Source organism: Gekko japonicus, unplaced genomic scaffold (genome assembly GCF_001447785.1).
Source record: "Gekko japonicus isolate JY-2015 unplaced genomic scaffold, Gekko_japonicus_V1.1 scaffold1332, whole genome shotgun sequence".
NCBI lineage: Eukaryota > Metazoa > Chordata > Lepidosauria > Squamata > Gekkonidae > Gekko > Gekko japonicus.
Window position 1 is genome coordinate 329349 of NW_015167089.1, and position 17383 is coordinate 346731.

General features: G+C 39.2%; 1 protein-coding gene across 1 annotated transcript in view; it reads right to left on the bottom strand.

The window, feature by feature from the left end:
• FRYL (FRY like transcription coactivator) overlaps nt 1–17383 on the bottom strand; it is a 100461-nt gene that overhangs the window by 77008 nt on the left and 6070 nt on the right. The window contains exons 2-10 of the mRNA XM_015412870.1: nt 13364–13417; nt 11875–12014; nt 11409–11505; nt 8560–8639; nt 7650–7730; nt 6928–7096; nt 5929–6021; nt 5115–5213; nt 3517–3618 (exon numbers count right to left, since the gene is read on the bottom strand). Of these exons, the coding sequence (XP_015268356.1) occupies nt 3517–3618; nt 5115–5213; nt 5929–6021; nt 6928–7096; nt 7650–7730; nt 8560–8639; nt 11409–11505; nt 11875–12014; nt 13364–13417 (915 nt within the window). The remainder of the gene's footprint in view (nt 1–3516; nt 3619–5114; nt 5214–5928; nt 6022–6927; nt 7097–7649; nt 7731–8559; nt 8640–11408; nt 11506–11874; nt 12015–13363; nt 13418–17383) is intronic.

Here is a 17383-nt window from a genome sequence, read left to right on the forward strand (position 1 = left end):
TGACATTACTCTGAGAAATGTCTCCATGAAGCCAGGAAACTGAGTAGCAATTCTACCCTGTTACTGAAATGCTGTAATTGCTTTAAAATATACTTTTTATAACTGATGTTACAATTTATCTTCTGCTATAATTAAGAGCTATGTACAGAATAAACATTATATAACTTATTGCAAAAAGTGTCACCCTCTGTAGCCTTCTGCAAAGTGGATAAAAAACTTTAACAAGCCGAGAAAACATGATCATATGTGCACTCACACAAAGTGGTTTTAAATGTCCAATAGGAATAAACTTCACTTCGTATTGTAAACACACATATTACTGTTTCTCCTATCAATTGATATTATTAGGAATCCCCCCTACCCCTTATGCTGTTACCTCATGAAAGTGAATAGGACATACAATACAACAATTAACAGAAAAACAGGAGACAAAGCTTTATCTTACTTTCTTATTACAACATATTAACTCACCTGAAGAGTTTCTATTTGTTTTCTGATACTGTTGTTAGATGGCATCTAAATAAAGCAATTCAAGACAGCAAAACATAACAAACATGAGAATGGGAAGCACATGCATGTTAGATGAAAAATAAAAAGCACAAACAGAAAGCAGTTTTACTAGGGCTCTATTCAGCAGAAATGCGTATTTTGTGGATAAGACCCTACTTTAAATCTGTGTTATGATACTGTTTTACCAAGTTTAGAATATTGGCAGATGCATCTCCTAGCACTCATTACCAGTTTCTGGCAATCAGATTTAAGACATTCTCTATGGCCAGGAACCAAAGAATTAATTTCCATGTGCAGAAGAGGTTTTGCTGATAAGGTACACATTCCCTGCCCAGCCCTACCAGTTTCATGACAAACCACTTTTTAAAAGATGGGCAAAAACGAGAAGAAGATTATGAAGTTCTGTTTAAACACCTGATGAAGTGAACTCTAACTTTAAAAAGCCCAGCATGGAATAAATAAGCGTTCCACTAGAATCCTGTTACATAGTTCCTCGTCTAGAGGCTTATTAGATCTTAAAATATTCTATGTTTCTACAATCAGCTTTTACACAGTGTCAATCTAGTCATCGGATTGTGTACTATTGTGTGAAAACATATTTCCTCACTTTATTGCTTATAAAACACTGCTTTTTTTGCTTTCTCAAAACCTGCCATCTTTACAGTGAAAAATTCTGTCCTCTAGTATATATTCTCTAACTAGTTGTGAATTCCATTATACACTGGGACAGGATACGTAACCTTGTGGGTAGGATGCAGCCAAGTTATTGTAAGAACATAAGAGAAGCCATATTGGATCAGGCCAATGGCCCATCCAGTCCTACATTCTGTGTCATAGTGGCCAAAACCCAGGTGCCATCAGGAGGTCCACCAGTGGGGCCAGAACTCCAGAAGCCCTCCCACTGTTGCTCCCCCAGCACCAAAAATACAGAGCATCACTGTCCCAGACATATTGTTCTCTCTATACTTTGTGGCAAATAGCCACAGATGGACTTCTGCTCCATATGCTTATCCAATCTCCTCTTGAAGCTGTCTATGCTTGTAGTACTTAAATTAGGACCATTTAATAGGCACTAGTTTAGACTCAACAATGAATGTATTATGCAGTTTTGTTAGCAAGTCTCACAGTCAAAACAGATAGGATATGGGAGACCCATGAATAGCTCTCACGGTGTTGTCATTTTCACACAAATGGAGAGGCTGCTAAACTTCCCGCACCAGGGTTAACAGTTTTCATGGCAGCTAGACTGGGAACATGGAGCAGCTGAAAAGGTTATATCTGCATTTCACCATTTTCTTTTTAAAGTCTCATCTCCTTGTAGTATGATGGATGATCATGCCCCTCAAAATCTATTCAGAACAATTCTCTGATGTCAGTTTCCAAATGCACCAGCAGTGTTATAACCAATGCTCCCTCTAAGCTGTGTTGTGAGCAAAAATTCTGCTTTGTGAGCTACTGGTATTAACGTTGTGAGCAAGTGATTTGGCTACGGCATAAATTAGTTTGCTCTGGAGCCATCCTTCCTGAGATAAGACCAAAATGTGTGAGCTGGAGGCTAAAAAACTATGAGCTAGCTCACACTAACTCAGCTTAAATGGAACACTGTTTATAACTAGCACAGAAAATTTCTATTGAACAGAGCCCCATGGTAAAATGTTATGCTGTTAAGGGTCAATAAAACTATATTAAAATATAAAAATACATGCTGTATAATGACTAATTAATTCTCTGGCAATGGCAGTTTCCCATCCATTGGCAGCAATAGAAAAAAATCCTAAATAAAAAAGAACTGAAAGAGATAACAGCATTCCCTCTCTATGTACTACACAGAAAAAGCTTCAACAGCAGATACAACACAGACAAGTAAAAGGTAGACATTGCAAAAGAACTGCAAATGTGTTAAAAGAAATATACAAAACCTTGACAAATAAGATATATAAGATGATATGGGAAAGAATGTGACCCTTTACAAAATCGAGGTGACAGAGTTTACATTTTTCATTTGCTTTACATAAGTTAAACTGTAGGGATAATTCAAAGTTGTTACAAAGAGAGCCAAGAAGAACATTAGCAACAAGAGTAATTACAGGAATCCCATTGAAAAGTAAATCGTTAGCATTAATATATTTTACGTATAATAGAAATATAGCAAAATTTTATTGACACCAACAGAAATTAAACTATCACCAGTAAACCGATCATGTAAAATGGTGAACTACTCAATCTTACTAAAGCAACAAATTAAGGAAAACCTATGCTACCATGATTAGCACAACTCACACACAGTAAAACACTTTTAGGTCTACTGAAATCAGAAACAGGGAGTTTACAATGTGTTTTTAGCTAAGCCACCGAAACTGGTACAACTGAAAAGCGACTAATTGTGGCTGATCTCATAAAGAATGGCTTTTGTCAAGTTCTTACATTATGGGAATAGCACAGTTGCCCCTCCCCCATAGCTCTACCCCATACAGTGGAAAGGGCAGGATTACATCAGAAAAGTCACATTACACAGAACTGCTTCTTTTAAGGTCCTGCACTAACATTTTCCTTCACATATAATCACACCCCTCTCCTCATGGACGATACACGCCCCTGAGTTTTTCAGGGGGCTGGCCACTCTAGTGGAAAACTAAAAAGTACATTTGAGTAGACCACCAGCAGTATTTTGGATCCTGTCCATGGTTTCTGTATTCTTACATTATTGGATGAGGCATGGATCTACAGAAGAGTATTCACACAATTCCTATAATGTATGAATCTGATCTTAGTGACACAGTATTTTCATATCACTGTATGCCTTACCACAATATGCATAGTTTTCTTTCATGAGCTGATAACATTCACACGTTTGATCAAATGGGATCTAGTTTGGTTTAAACCTTTCACTACATTTGCATATATTTGTGCACAAATATAATGAAGAGTTGCATCATTTTTCTTAAAAACAGAGAATTTAACATGTTGATAATAATTAGACACATCAGTAGAGAGACTGTTCCTTACCTTTAAATGAGACAGACAGTTCTGCAGGAAGATATGCCAGTTATTTAAAAAAAACTGCTTTTGACTAACGCAGAGCAAGCAAGTGATCAATGGATACAAAGCCTATGAGAAGAGGAAATTTAGTTTTCAGAATATAATTTCCAAAAGATTGCCTTGAAATTCTTCACATACACAGTTTCTTCATGTACACAGGGGAAAATTTCCTGAATCAATTAGCTCTCACTAAACAGCTTGACTGCATTATAAATGCAATTCACCTAAATATGTTCAAGCAGTTGACAGCAGGGGATTTTACATTTTGTTCACAGGAATCTAGTCACATGATCAAAATGGCATCAACCAGCCCTGGCCTCACTGGTTGTGTTTCTTATCTCTCCCCATACAAACTGAGTATGATGTTGCTTTTGTGCAGAGAACTGGCAAGTTTGGAATGGGATCTCAGATACTGCTTTCAGCTTCAGCAGCACTACCTAACACAGCACAATTTCCAATCCGGCAAATCTCTCATACAAAAATAACAGACAAAGCAACAGCAAATTGCCCTGCCCTTACTATTCATATTCTGAGAGTCAAACTAGGTGAGATGGTGGACCTTGATGTGTATTTTCATGTCTGTTCACATGAAAAGTGGAAGATGAGGTCCTTTTTTTCCCAGAACATGCAGGTGAGGAAGCCTAAAAGACTCCAGCTGGAGGAAAAACACGTTTCAAACGATACACAGGAAGGCAAGGCATAGCAGGAAACAGCATTTAAATCTGCTTAACCAACACAAAATTTGGTTAAGATCTGCTTTTGGTTGGTTAAGATCTGCTTAACCAACACAACACTTATTTATTTTTGAAAAGGCATGTAAATTACATGCCCCCCCCCCAGGTGTTCCTTTGGCACTTATTAAGTCAACTGATTGAAGAATGTTTAGTTGATTGCTCCTTAGGACTGTTCATATGGCTATGGCAAGGTCATGGGTCTTTTCCATGGTGGGTTCCAAGTCATTTGGAATGGTCTGGGTGAGGAGTGCACCTTCACTTGCTATATTTAGGAAGGCATGTAAAGCAGTCTCAGTCTGGAGAGCATTTGGTGGAGGGTTAACTGATTAAGCAGATTTGGTTGAGAATTTGCTGATCTTCTGTGTTTGAATTCTTATGTTTTAAATTGTTTTTTATGTTTGTAACTTGTACATTTTAATCTGTTTCAATTTTATTTCTCATGGCCTTGTAACTTGGCTGCTGCACTGTTCACTACCTTGAATTCAAGAAGATAAGGTAGGATAGAAGTGTTGTCAGTAACTAAATAAATCACCCAAACTTTTAAAATCAACTTGCATATTACCAAGCCTTCAGTATAGGTCCTTTGTAAGAACAGCAACATGAAATACAGTCTAACAATTATGAGTTATTATTAATATTTCCCCCAACCATTGCCAGTTAATTAGAACTTTAGCTAAAGCTTGTAGCCCTAGTTCTTGGGCATGCAACCATCCCAGTCTATGTAGCTGGCCATCCTTGGTATATAAGATAACTTAATGACTTTGTTGAACTGCATTCAGTTTCAAGTTCTATTCTGGGGGAAAAATCAACTTAAAATAGTTCTTAAAATACCAATGAGTGCTTCTTTCTTGAGCTCAGCTCAAAGGTAGTCTGGTAAAGCATCTCCACAAAGTTTTTCAAACATGGCACATTAACTTCATTTTTAACAGCCTAGTACAAAATAAAGAAACAGACATAAATCTCTTCAAAAAGTGGATTATGACATTTAAAAGCATAAAGGATAATGATCCTGAGAATTAAACATTATATATCACACATATTTTATTTAGATCATACTGTTCATATAACAATCAATGTAACAATCATGCAGCACACCCATTAAAACAAATTTTTAAAAGGTATAGCTATTTAAGCCTTTAAAAGACTGACCCCCCCACAAAGCTGGTTCAGAGAATTTCTGGCTTTCATAGGCTCCAACCCAATCCTATCAGTGGATGTGATGATGGGGAAGAGTTGTAGCATGCATAATTAAGCACAGTATCTTCCCAACTTTCCAAACTGGAACCAGGAAAGAATGGGATTTTTCAGTTGTGCTGTCAGAGTAATACACATCACTGTCCCAATAATAAGAGGTCAGTGAATGTATGATCTGAAGATTCTTTCAGGCTTGAGATTTCGTCCTTAGTAAACATTGGACTGGATCTGACGGATCCATTCTTTTCATGGTAGTACTTTCCTCTGGGGAAGGTTCCTGGCATCAACAGGAAGTGCCATTGCAAGTGTAACAAATTAGTGGGATTCAGCCCAATATCTAAAATATACCCCTAATCAAAATTTAGTTATAAAACTACAAATGTCTACATTCCGCTGAGGGCTGAGGACACCACACTCACGCTCCATTTGTGGAAGAAAGAAATCTACTTACAGCAGCAACAGGGATGAGAATTTCCACAAACAACCCAGCAAGTGAGTGCTTGATGTCTTTATCTTTTACTTCCAAGAAATATTGTGCACATTCCTACATGTAGAAGACAAAAGTTAACAGGTTTTTATGGTTCATCACCTTGTTCAGCTATGAAGTAACCACACAAGATACATTTATTCTGTAGTCACATTTTAAAAGAAGAAATCAAAACATTGGTCCTTTATAAAAAACACAACTACATAGACACAACTTCATGTGCGTAACGCAGCCATGATCAAAAATGCCCAAAGAGACTCTCACACAGACACAGTGAGAACTGTTGTTCCCTCGTGCAACATACTAAGTTGATTCTCATACACATCCCAGATGCAGCTTCCAGCAGCACAGATACCACAATCACTCACGTCTCTGGACTGGAGCCTTTAATGTTCCCATACCCATAAGATTATTAACTACCTAAAAACTCAAACGCAGCACATTCAGCTTTACTAATTATAGTGATTTTATGTAGAAAGTGAAAATAAGCAAACAAATCCCTAAAATGCTCATTACTTTTATGTACAGAAGCAGAAATTTCATTTCTCAAAGTGGTATACATGCACAACTAGCCCAACTGAGCAAAAGTAGTGGTAGATGAGGTAGGTGAACTATATGGAGCAAGATACATATAACTTTGATTATATGCATTATTAAAATGTATTAACTTGATCTTTAAAAGGTCTGTATTAGCAAATGAAGATGGTTGATTCAGGTTTGTTAAGATAAAAAACCTTTATTGACATATATAATGGCTACTGGGAGCCATACTGGTTCAAAGCAGAAATCTAAAGACAACAGCCATGTAATAACCTTTTATTAGGGCACACTCTTTTTCAAAGCATCTAGCTTGATGAACTGTTCCAGGGAACTCAGAAGTCGGCATATGGTTGTGATTGTGATATGTAACAGCATGGCCCAAACCCAACCCATTTTAGCTCTAAGTGAAAGGTATACTTTTACCTGCATGAACTGAAATGATGCTTCAAAATCCTCCACAGGATACATTTTTACTCTGAAAAACTTCATCCCCATAATTAAGCTGATGATACTTTGTACCACATGAGGACTCTGTTCCTTTTGTCTCAGTTCCTTTAATTCTGTTACAAACTTCTTTCTAACAGCTTGAAACCTTCAACAGAGAAACAGCAAGGCACCAAAGCTATTAATTATTTTGTCAATTACTCCAATACCAAGGAAATTTTCCTACTCATAGTATAACAACTGTATGGCAACTCCATTATTAAAAGAAACATATTTCAATCAGCATGAACAGTCTGGGCCATTTGGGTGGCTCTAAAATCATCTGGATTATGATCTCAACAGCTGCTATTCTGAGCTCATATATTCTCCTACCATTCCACACGATGCCACTTTTAGAGGGTTTTGACAAGTCAGTTTCCTAGTATCCCTACTGAAAAGAGGGATAAGGAAGCACTTTCAGAGTTCATAAGCACTTAAATGTGACAAAACCACAGAACATGTGAAATGCTACTTGTCTCTTATCTACTAATTTATCTACTACTTGTCTACTAATTTGGCAGTGAACCATTAGAAAATGGCAGTTCTTAGACTTAACACAGTGATGCACTTGCTGTAATTGGTCACAAAAGTTCATACACAAACAAGATTCAAAAGAAGAAGATTCTGTATCTGGGAATCCTAGTATAAATGGAGCAACTCACTTTGATTGTGCAAGAACCCCTATCACTTCTGCATATAAATCTGCAATAATATGCACATTCCCAGTATTGGTTCCTGAATACCTGTGATGAGAAAAAAAATGTACAGAAGATTAAAAGCCACAAAGTTATTGCTCATTAACACCTCTAATCTAGACCTATAATCTATAGCACTGTACACAAATGTAAGAAATGCATCTGCTACAAGGTGCTTTGAAATTAAGTAGAGAAACCCCCTTTAAACTTTTAGGCCAGTATTTAACCTTATGCTTACACTTCAAATCTACACATATTAAATGAACAATGGCTGCTATGGCACATCATGAGTTTCTGAACAAAAAGTATTCCCATGCAGAAAAGAAGCAAGTAACCTGTGTAATAAACATTACATTTGCCTTATGTCATACCCGGTTTGATACACTAAAATGTTATGTATTTATCTTAACTTTGTTAAAAACAGTTGTGATTTGTTCGGACTTTCGATGTTACATATCTGTGTAATGGACTATTGACTCTTTTATTGTATTTGATATTTATATTACTTGATATTTGACAAAACTAATAAAAAACTTTAAATGAAAAAAAACCACATTACATTTGCTACATATGGCATGACTGAGCTGGCAATTATCTACAGTACTTAAAATGATACAATAGACTTAGAATAGAAATTGATCTCATTTTAAATGGGTAAGCTTTCTGCAAGCTTGCTGATGTTACTGTACATTTTACATACACAGACACACACACACACACACTATATAAAATGACTTCTTAGACTAAGCTTTTTCTTGTACATTTCAGTAACATGCAATTAACATCCATCCAGCTAATCAAAGAAAAGAATCCACTGGCATTTTGAAGCAACGAAATTTTGAAATACATTTGAAGGAACAACAAAATATGTGCTTACCCTTCCTTGTGTTTAAAGTGCTTAAAAGCCAAATTTAGAACTTCATGAACTAAAGGATCTGGCACTGGATGAACAGGTATCTGTAACAGATTGCACATTATGCTTATCAGTGCTCAAAGGTTCTATCAAAATATAAATTACACTAAGATTAGACAAATACATACTTCCCATGCAGAAAACTGTGTAGGGCACATACTTATTAATATGCTTGAAAATTGAGTTTTTAATAAATGAAATAAATTTCACTACTGTGAAGCCACATATAGGTTTCAAATTTATCCAGACAGATTTGATTTCACCAATTTGTATTATCTGAAGATTTCAGATTAATTTCTGAGGTGCTGAAAGTGATCAGTGCCTAATTTTGTTCACTTGCTATTAAATCAGAACATATTAAAGAAAATTCAATTTATAGCTGTAGAGAATTATTCACACGTTATGATTACATGTGGATTACAAATCATATTCTAAGCCTGGGAAAGGATGAAGGTGGAATAAAATACTATTTCCCTCACATCAAGGGAAACACTACCCTACCACTCAAATCCAGTCTCTGGCCATGGTAGACCTCTTCTCCTTTCATTTATAGAGCAGAAAATAAACTTGGTAAAAGCTGGTCCTAAAGCTGACACCCTCACCAATCACTAACCCAAACTGCATGATCACCCCATCAGCTCACTCCAATAGCAAACTTAATGATCCTGCATTTAACAGTAAATAAGGTTGCCAGCTCTAGATTGGGAAATTTCTGGAGATTTTGAAGATGGAGTCTGGAAAGAGCAGGGTTTGGGGGGGGGGGAGAGACACCTCTGCAGGGTACAATACTACAGAGTTCGCACCCTGAAGCAGCCGTTTTCTCCTGGGGAGCTGATTTCTGTCTTCTGGAGATCAACTGTAATAACAGGAAATCTCAAGGCCCCAACAGGGCTCACTTGAAGTAAGGTTTCTGCATACTTAGTATGCAAAAAAAACCACAAGTCTGCTAATGTAAAGCAAAAAGCATGGAGAATGAGCCTATTTATTGTACTCCAGGAGCAATGAATTGTTGAGGCCAGGTGAGTGGAGGTGGGGAGCTGACAGATTTAGCCTGCTTGAGCCCCTTATGCTATATACCAGACAGAGGCTATACCACACATCTCTCAGTCCTATTTCTCTTGCCAGGTGCAGAAGATACAAGCTTTTAAGGCCTCTGACCCTTTTGAAGGTAGGAAAGTCTACACATGGTGGCAATAGATTTAATAGGATCAGACAAAAAGCTTTTCCTTTGATAATAATTAACCACTTCCCATCATTACTAAACAAAACAAAAAATCAGCTGTGAAGGTGTCAAAAAAGCTCCCTTCAAAATAGTCTGAAGGTTCACTGTGGTTTGAAGTGGGTTTTCATATAACGGTTTGGAAGTAATTCTGGGTTAGGACCAACAACAGTTGGCCTGATTTGGTTATCCTGACAAACTATGGCTATGCAATCAAGACAGGGAGAGGGAATTAGAGATGCCAGACTCCCCCCCCCCCGTGGAGGTGGGGGTCCCCTGCTGTCAGGCCCTACCTCTTCATCGCTGATCAGCTGTCTGGTAGGGGGAATTACCCCCACCCCAAAAGGGAGGAACACTCGAAATTTCAGTGACATGCCCATGTGATTTCAACGTGACCTGGAAGTGATGTAGGCACATTGGGAACTTTGGGGCGACACTCTGATTTTTGGACAAAAACTCTACTGTAGAAGCTAACTGTATGAAGGAGGAGGAGGAGGAGATTGGATTTATACCTCACCCTTCACTCGGAGTCTCAGAGTGGCTTACAAATTCCTTTCCCTCCCCCTCACCACAACAGACACCCTGTAAGGTAGGTGGGGCTGAGAGACCTCTTTCGAGGACTGCTCTTTGAAGAACAGCTCTGACAAAGCTATGGCTTGCCCAAGGTCATCCAGCAGCTACAAGTGGAGGAATGAGGAATCAAACCCGGTTCTCCCAGATTAGAGTACATGCACTTAACCTCTATACCAAACTAGCTCTCTACAACAAATTAGCTCAAACTAGCTCAAAACCAGAGTGTTGCCCCAACATCTCTGCGTCATTCTGGGTCATGTTGGAACTTGGAAGTCATGTGGGCACATCACTGAAACATTAGATGAAACTCCCTGCTCCCAGTAAGCCCCCCCCCCCACCGGTTGCCCTGAGGGACCTGGCAACCTTAGACAAAATCTGCACAGGAGGAACCCATTGTACTTCACACCTGAACTGAATCAGAATCCAGAAGACAAATCCCAGGGGAAAAAGATTTCCCCAGCACAGATTTTGACACACCCTCTACAAAAAACTGGGCAAGTGCCAGTTTTTAAAATTTTCCTCAGTGGGACTACAAGCTGCAGTAGATCCTGGCCAACTCTTTTGACCTTGACAATTTCTTCCTAATGGGAAAATACTAAAAAAAAGGCGGCAGCCATAAATGGAGAGTAAGTATATCCAAAGGCAAAAATATGTGCTACTTTTACTGGGGGTTGGGGTGGTGGTAAATTTTTTTGTCGAGTTTGGGGTGGGTTTTTTTTTACATAGTACATTTCCCAAAATTTAATACTAAACGTTTGGCTCATTGACATCAATACCTCACATATTTCTCCCACTAGAATATAAGCTTTGATTTAACGGATCTAGATTTTATCAGAGATTTAAAGGAGGCGGGTGGGGGAGACTACAAACCAAAGAATGCTTTAGGGCAGTTGTAAGGATTAGGCCTCAGCTTTGCATGTAAGAAGTTAAGCAGACTATGGAAATATTCAGTAGTTTAAACAATTAAAAGCAAAAAGATTACCAGGGAAACTAGATAGCTTGCAGAAGTTAAAGAGCTTACCTGTTTTAGAACTTCTACTAAAACTAAGCAAAAAATAAAATCTACAGCTAAGTCCCTCCTTTCAAGTAGATAATCTCTCTCACGCTGCTGCTCATCCCTGAAACAAAAATTTAACATAGCATAAATCCTTTCCCCCCTTATATAGAAATTCATACGTACATATCATCACGTGCCTCATATTTTTCATTGCTTTGCATAAATAACAATATTGAGTGGGTTCTTTGCTCCTCCCCAAATATCCACCACATCTGAAGTCTCTTAGTGTAACAAAAACAAACCCTTAAAATGAAACATCACGTAGGAAATGAACTACAAAAGAACTCCCTTGAATTCACCCACATGGCTTCTAAAGGCTATGTCAAGAATAACAGCAATTGACAATTATGGTTTCTGATGAGATACTGAATTTCATTGTTCCATGGCATAAATTTAAAGACTATACATTCAAGGTGAGACGCCCACTCACCCCTTAGATTTTGTGCTGGATCGTGGCCTGTACTCGTAAGATTCATCTTCAGTTCCATTTTGGCGCTTGTACCAATCAAACAAGGTGCGTAGTAAGGAGGGGAGACAGTGCTCTGCTACTGAGCTCATGGAGCTTATCAACTGCAAATAGAAAAGGCTGGGAGTTCTCTAACAGTTTACTGCACAGCATCTTTTCACAACACTCCCTCTTCTTTCTAAAGTATGTGATAAGTATTATCATAATACATAACAATGTAAATACAATGGTACTGGGTCTGTTATTTGTGCACCTGAAGTAAAAACCAAGATCCATCTACACTCGTCTCTCCTAAATGCTGCATGCTGAACTGGATTTTTGCATTACTCTGATGAATGGAAGACTCTGGAGCTTTGTGGGCAGCCATCAGTAAACATGGATAAGCATGCAAAGACTTGGCAAAATGGTTTTGGTAGCTACTGCATGTGGTTGCCCTAGGCAAGCAACACTGCACACTATACAGGCTGGCTAGCATCATTAGGTGCCTCAGAACCCATTCCAAAGATGATATCTATGCGGAGTTTTTTTCAACATCACTCTTCCTTAAGTATACAGTTTCAAAAGGTGAGCAAGATTATGCTTGCAATAACGAAAGCAGCATGTAAAGTTTTGACTGAGGGATTTATTCCAGCCTTTGACATCAGCAAGGGATAAATATCCACATATCTCTTCTCTACTTTAGTTCTGTGCAGATATTCAACTCCATGTGTGGTAGAAGATTTAAGATTGGGACAAATTAGCCAGGTTCCCATCCTGTCAAATATCTGCACATGAGCCTGGTCTGATCCACCAAGGCTCTTCCTGTGTGTATGAGGGGTTCAAGGAAATTATACTGGAGGATTTGCAAGGGTTCACAAATTCAGTTTGTTGGTTATCTGAAGGCTTAAGTACAGTATGTGTGCTGCTCTTCATAAAGCAAGAGCACAAGATTTAGAAGGAGAGGAACTTGAGTATGCAAAGAGCTTGGCGTCTGCAAATATAACTACCACAGATTTTAATCCTGTATTTCTGTTTTAGTGAAGGTATCAGATTATTAATGGGATAAAAAGAAAATATAACATGCTTTCTTTACAACTTATGCATATGCTGAGCTGATCACTCAGTAAGGTCAGCTATGATTTCTTCCAGTGAGTGACTGCTCTAATTTAAACATTTTAGAGAAAATTGCATAGAAAGCTGAGCTAAAATCTCCTGAGCTAAATCCCTTAAGAAATCCAGGGGGGTGGTTGTGTTTGTTGCCCCCAAAATGAACAGAAGTCTCGTGGTATCCAGAATGTTTCTACAGAAGGTTTCTATGACTGTAATTTAACTCTCTTACCAAGTAGGAATTAATTTCCCATTTGAACTTTATTAACTAGTCCACTGATTTGTTTGCTGGCTTTTGGCCAGCATAGGCTAATAAGAGATTTTCTGTTTATATTTTCTGCTCTAGAAACAGACATGCTTTTCTAACCTGGTCAAACTGAAGATCTTCACCTCTCTGAAGAGATCTGGACAAAAGTTTTTCCTGTAATTAGAATAAAAAATTAAAGAATCAGGATGTATCTGACAGCAGCTCACGTTTTCATCATATTCAAAATGCCAAGTAATTCAGGTTGATTTTTGCTACCTTCTTAAGAGATTTAAAGATTTTTAACGACAATTTTAAGCATTTTAAAATGCTACTGTGCACAGCAGAATTGTATCTATGTTTGTTATTATAACATTTTTATCTCACTTTTTGAGAAAACATCACTGGGGCTAAGATACCAAACATACAATAAAATCGGAAAAACTATATAAAATAAACAGCAAGTTTGTGAAATGACAAGCAAAATGAGATGTGTATGGATTTATCAGTCAGCATACTACTGCTACTGAATTAATTCCTGAAGCTTGCTTTTTACTTTACAGTTATTACATTGCTACAAGCAAAAAAGACAAGAAGTTAAAAGGGATAAATTTCAGGCAACTCAACAGAGGACATTGAACTCAATGAGAAATTGAGTTGGATGTCTGGAGGAATGCAAACACTTTGAAAGCCTAAGGAGGTAACACTGAAATGCCAATTTAAGCTCTACTCATCCTCTTTCTGGAGCTGTGGTGGCTCAAGTGGTTAAGACGCTGAACTGCAGGCTGTGGAAGGTCAGTAGTTCAGCGGTTCAAGACCCGGGTGCCGCAAGACAGGGTGAGCTCCTGTCTCTAGTTCCAGCTCCTGCCAACCTAGCAGTTCGAAAGCAAGAAATTGCAAGTAGATAAATAGGGACCACTTCGGTGGGAAGGTAACAGCGTTCCGTGTGCCTTGGTGTTTAGTCATGCCGGCCACATGACCACGGAAACGTCTTCGGACAGCGCTGGCTCTTCGGCTTTGAAACGGAGATGAGCACCGCAACCCTAGAGTCGGATTCGACTGGCTTTCGAGCAAGGGAACCTTTACCTTTACCATCCTCTTTCTTGGCTGCACACATTACTTTTGTAAAACAGTCCATGTATTGTGGCCTGCTAGATGCTAAACCAGCCCCAAAGTTCCATCCTTCCAAACAAGGCTGTTTATTGTGCATTTGGCTTGGTGGGTCACAACTTCTGTAGGCCTGCTGTAAAAGCTTCCTGTTGGCCCCAAGAGCCTTGATGCAGCATAGGTAGCTACAAAACTGTGCATAACTAGGGATTGGGAAATGACTCCTTCCTTCATTTTCTTAACTGCAGTCACTATTCGTTTAACTTCATTTATACCCCGCCTCTCTTTCCAATGGGGACCCAAAGCAGTTTGTGTAGTTGCCCTCACCTCCATTTATCCTCACAGGTTACATTAGGCTGAAAGTGTGTGACTGGCTGAAGGTCACCCTGCAAGCTCACTAGTCCTTTGCAAATGAAGGGGTAAAACAAACTGAAAAGAACAGTGGGCAAGTTCTTCTTCGTCCATTTCAGTCCAATGGGCCATATTACAGGTTACATGTCATTTTGAAAACAGACCATTTGTATCTGGGTCAAGGTGCTGAGGGCCTTTAAACCCTTTCCCTATCACACCATTTCTCTGCCAGAAATAAACAACAAGTCATGCCCTCATAGCTATTACATTGGGGGGGGGGGGGGGGAGAGAGAGAGAAAAACATACAATATGCATACCAGTCTTTTCCCCCATCCCATAACCAAAGGAAGCTGATATTCAGAAAATGGTATCAAGGGGAAAAGGGTTACATCCCCTTCCTACAGCACCTAGGTAAAGGTTTCCCTTGCTCGAAAGCTAGTCGAATCCGACTCTAGGGATGCAGTGCTCATCTCAGTTTCCAAGCCGAAGAGCCAGCGCTGTCCAAAGACGTTTCTGTGGTCATGTGACCGGCATGACTAGACACCGAGGTGCATGGAACGCTGTTACCTTCCCACCGAAGTGGTCCCTATTTATCTACTTGCAATTTCTTGCTTTCGAACTGCTAGGTTGGCAGGAGCTGGGGCCAGAGACGGGAGCTCACTCTGTCATGCGGCACTCGGGTCTCGAACTGCTGAACTACCGACCTTCTGGTCTGCAGTTCAGCATCTTAACCACTTGAGCCACCGCAGCCCCTTTCCTACAGCACCTACGGTAATCCAAATCATGCCCCACACAGATGCTTCAATGGTAAAGCAAATACAGGGAAATTTAGTCACAAATCTCACATCTAATGTGTGGTTCCAAGGTAATTCTGCTACAAAGGGGAACACTAGTACAGGAAATTGAAGTGTACACTAGTACAGGAAATTGAAGTGCCAAACCCAGGGAGGGGGGTGATAAAATTTTATTGAAACTGCAGGACATTGTTGAAGCAGAATCTAAAGAAGAACAGGCATGCAACTGATCGTGTGTTCTCCTGAACAGGGGCATGCATCAAAAAGTAATAATAGCACCGCTCACGCTTTGAGAACTAGTTTCAGCTTCTCCTGCAGCAGTTACACAACCTCACTAAACCAGTTTAACCAGAGACTGTGGGAAGACGTACAAACACCATCTACAGACACTCTAGGAAAGGTGGGCTTTATAATGCCATCAACAAACATCCAAGATCATCTTTCTTTGGTATACAGGTTCAAATGACATGTTACATTTTTAGTAATACTCTTATTTGTACCAACCCCGTATATTTACTTACTTCATTAATACCCCACTTTCCTCCCCAATGGAGACCCAAAAATGGCTTCCATTGTTCTCCTCGCCTTCATTTTATTCTCACAACAACCCTGTGAGGTAGGTTAAGCCGAGGGTGTGTGACTGCCCCAAGGTCACCAGCAATCTTCCATGACAGACTGGGATCTTGAATCTGTGTCTCCAAGATCCTAGTCTGACACTCTAACAATTACAGCACAACTGCTCTCAAGGCCTTTCAAGCACTATAATTAATTTTAGCCCCTATTTGTTTTTGTTTCTATTTGATAGATGGGGTCAGGATCAACAGTCACTGATTTCTGTCCAAGGACAACATGACCTTTCCAGCACTGACCCATGGAAGAAGAACACTGTGTCTGTTCTTTTGTGCATCATATTCTTATTTCCCAGACATCTCAACTCCCTTCTCCTCCTACAATTTTTTCCGCACTAGAAATGCAACTCAAACATTCCTTTAGATCCTTAAGTCTCATCTTTCTGCTGACAGATGCTGCATCGACTTGCGCATCATCTTTCTTCACATTGTTTAATAAAACACAAGGGGGGTGGGGGGGATCCAGTATAAATCACTGCCTACTCCCCTGCTGTTACACAAGGCACTTTTCCATTTGCTTTTCATTACTGGTTTGTTGTTGACATTTTGTCCATGCATTTGCCAAGGTATGATATCCCTTTAGGATGTGACTTTATTGACAATTCCTACAGTGAGAGCAGAGTTCCCTGCTGCTACCATAGTCAGCACATGCCAAAGCAGGCAGCTGTGCAAGAGCAGCACAACTTGTTCTAGCAATGCAGCCAATGTGTACCCAGATTCCTTGTTTTTGCCTATTTAAGACAATGCGAGATTTTTCCAGCAAGTATTTAAACTCCCGGGCCACTGATCACAATATACGCACTGCAAAATTAATACTTGCTCAGGGTCAGAAAGTTAAAAATACATGCATAAAATAAAAGGAATCAGCCAAAGAGATGTTAGCTCCCTTCCAGTGTATGTAACCACAACAGTTCTCTCCCTCAGGGAACGCTGCAGCTGTGATCCTTTCTAACCCTCCTCACAAAATATGTACACCCTCAACATTTCTCTCTAAGCATATTTGGAAGGGAGCAAGACACGAAAGCAAGAACAGCTTGGCTTCTTAGATCTGCTGTGGGTAACAGGAGGAGGCACTCATGGCAGCACAGCTGATATACAAAGTTACAAAAAGCTGTGTGACTTGGAAATATTTTAATATAGCAAAAGAAGTAGTCACTTTTATTACAGCACCATAAGGATGAACAGCAAATTATTCAGGCTCACATTCAACTACTAAAGCAAAATAAGCTAAGTCCCTCACTGTAACAAAGTGAGGAAAATTT